The sequence below is a fragment of the Myotis davidii genome, unplaced genomic scaffold, assembly GCF_000327345.1.
Source record: "Myotis davidii unplaced genomic scaffold, ASM32734v1 scaffold332, whole genome shotgun sequence".
Taxonomy (NCBI): domain Eukaryota; kingdom Metazoa; phylum Chordata; class Mammalia; order Chiroptera; family Vespertilionidae; genus Myotis; species Myotis davidii.
In genome coordinates, this window is record NW_006285779.1 from 2,980,833 (window position 1) to 2,983,789 (window position 2,957).

The window sequence follows — 2,957 nt, forward strand, 5'->3', positions numbered from 1 at the left end:
GCTTCTCCAAGGTACCTGCCCAGGCCCGAGCCCAAGCCCGGGGCTTCCCTCTACCATGGGGAGGCCCAACCTCTCTTTGAAGTTCCTCCTGAGGCAAAGTGCCTGCTTGAGAGATCACCCCTGTAGCCACAGTAGGCTGCCCACAAGAGGATGACCTCAGTCTCCTGGCATAGCCTTCTGTACTGGCCGCTGGTTGTTTCTTGTTCTTCTTTCTCCTGCCCTTTCGAGTTCTCTGGGAACTCAGCGCTGCATCGGCTGGTGGGTTCTGAGGCCCCTTGGGCACCACTGGCTCCATGATTTCCTTGGGCTCCAACAAGGCTGACTCCAGCTTTTCCCCTGAGTCCAGTGACAACCCCTCTTTCTCAAGGCAGAGGGCTTCCTTGGCCACAGCAGCCTCTGTCTCTGACTCAAGTGTAGGCAGGAGCAGCTGCAAGGCAGGACTGGCCTCTAGTGAGTCATCCAGGAGCACAGGCTGGGGTCCAGTAGGGATCTGCCGCACCACAACTGGGATCTCCAGGTCATTGCCAGCTGTGGCTGCCTGGCCCACAATCTCCAGCACCACACAATCCTCAGGCAGTGTCAAATCATCCGGCTGCTCATGAAGTTCATTGTTGAGTGATGTCAGGTGGGTGAAGTTGGGCAGACAGTATGGGTGCATGGCCCGCACCAACTCACTCAGGGAAGAGATGCTCTCATCACCAGCTGCCTGCACTGCCATACCTGCGGCTGCTGTTTTATCTTCCTCCTCAGGGCAGGCCAGGTGCATGGGAAAGTCTGGGATGCTGCTCATTGAGTTGCCATGTTCCACAGCAAGCATCTGGCCACTGAAGCTGGCCACCTCCTCCTCTTCTTCCCCATCACTACGCTGTTGGGGAAAAGGGGACTGGCTTCTGCGGGGTCTGGATCTTGGGGGTCTCCAGCTAGAAAGTTTGGGGGAGGAGGTCTCCAAGAAGGAAGAAGGGGAGAAGTCCCAAGGGGGATCTGCGAGAGACATCTCAACCTACAAGAGAGTAGAGAAGCCACAGAAGGAGTTTTTCCAGGAACATCTTTTTCCAGACCCGTCCCCACACACTCCTCCCCTCCTGGGATTCCCTGAGACTCCTTAGGTCAGGCTTACCCCACTCACTCTACTACTGCCTGAACTGGGCCCCAGCGGATCAACTGACGTGATGAGGTCACGTTCTGAGGGTGTCCGAGAGAGAGTGAGCAGCTTGTGCAGCTAGGAGAAAAAAAGAACCTGAGATGAGTTTGTGATACAGAATACGTGAGTAGGCCCACAGACATGGTTCTAACCTTTGCACCAAACCACACAACCCCTTCCCCTGGTCCCACACTCACAGAGGAGCCCTCCCGAGGTGAGGCAAGCAGCTCAGAGTCAGGAATGCTGTCAAATGGAGACAGGTTCTCGGAATCTGCATTGTCCAAGATCTCCGTCAGAGCTGTGAGTAGTGACACTTCATTCTGGTCCTCCAGAGATAACCTGCTCTGCTCCAGAAAGACAACAGGAAAGTTCTACATCATCACCCCAAATGACCTACTGAGCCACTAAGAACTGAATGCCAGGAAAATCAGTCTCCCCAGCTCTCAGTTCACTTCAATTTGCCAAGGACAAAGTTGAGTACCAGGAGACATGAGTTCCAATCCCATTTACTACCATCTACCACCTCTGTAGTGTCAACAGAGACCTGTCAAAACTGAGTCATAAACTTATGTTTTAAACACTCCCTTCATCCTCAAGCTAAGTGGAATGCTTAGCAGACAACCTTTGGTGAGGCTGGAATTGGGCTCAAAACAGGGATCAGAACCCTCTACACATGTAAGGGGCCAACGCAGGAGAAAGGAAAGTCTAAGCCTGCCAGGTCATCCTTAAATGGGACATAATCTGACAGCCTGCAGCCCGATTCTCACCGAGAGACAAAAAAATGGGCTTCAGGTTGGGTATTCAGGAACCAAGGTTCTGGGAGAACAGAGCCACTAAGCCATAACCTCTCATGCAAACTGCCTGTCTAAAGACCTCTAGGCCCAGCTCTAGCTCACCTCTCCAAGGCTCCCAAAATCTTCAATGAGGGAGATGAGGGAGGCATCCATGTAGCTCTGCATGGTTCCCAGCAGTGTTTCATCCTGCAGCATCAGCTCCTCCATCTCCAGGTCCTTGTCCTTTAGACAGGGGCCCAGCCGAGACAGACTGACAATGCCAGAATCATCCACCTCTTCATGCAGCAGCACCTGGGGGAAAAGGGGAGATGTCAGAAGAGCATGGTGAAGTCTACAGGACATGGACCTTTTGGGGCAACTGACTGATATGCTCTGTAAACGAGGTGCCCAGCCTTCCACAATGGCCCCAGACTCAGCAGGAGCCCCACCACAGCCAAACCTCCAGACTTGCTGGCAGAGAGAAGTACAGCTCGTGAGCCAAAGCCCCTACCAAGATGGCAGTGCTCAGGGACCTTCTAGGCAAAAAAAAGTTTGGACTCCATCCAGAAAGAGCTGGAGCCATAAGAGATTATTAAACTGGAGAGTCAAAATATCAAGACTGTTCAGAAGAGATGTCTGATGGCAGTGTGAAGGCAAACAGTCTGAAGGGCACACCAAAGGAGAGGAGATCAGCAAGCAGGCAACTTCAACTACCACCACCTCACCTCCCTCGATCCCTCTTAGGCCTCTCTTCCCATTTAATCCCATCTTCTTCAAGAAGACACCTTCAAGATGATCTCCCCGCTGAATTCACACACTTCCGTACCACTCACTTTTCTGGCAAGCACATCCTGTCCCCTCCCCAGCCCATAACATTCCTTACATCAATACTAAAACTGGGTTCCAAGTTCCTTTGGGGTAAGTAACCTTCATATCCTATAGTTTTTATGTTCTTCTTGGTTCTTATAAGGGTTTAAACTATACACATACTTCCTGGTCACCCTAGATGCCTAGTACAGTGTCTTATATACACTTACTTCATA

General features: G+C 51.9%; 1 protein-coding gene across 1 annotated transcript in view; it reads right to left on the reverse strand.

Moving 5' to 3' along the window:
• The window catches only part of PPRC1 (peroxisome proliferator-activated receptor gamma, coactivator-related 1), a 10,740-nt gene extending 8,346 nt beyond the window's left edge, over positions 1 to 2,394 (reverse strand). The window contains exons 1-4 of the mRNA XM_006756662.2: positions 2,038 to 2,394; positions 1,339 to 1,485; positions 1,118 to 1,219; positions 3 to 1,000 (exon numbers count right to left, since the gene is read on the reverse strand). Coding sequence (XP_006756725.1) covers positions 3 to 1,000; positions 1,118 to 1,219; positions 1,339 to 1,485; positions 2,038 to 2,277 — 1,487 coding nt within the window. The 5' untranslated portion in view covers positions 2,278 to 2,394. The remainder of the gene's footprint in view (positions 1 to 2; positions 1,001 to 1,117; positions 1,220 to 1,338; positions 1,486 to 2,037) is intronic.
• Between the last annotated feature and the right edge of the window lie 563 nt (positions 2,395 to 2,957).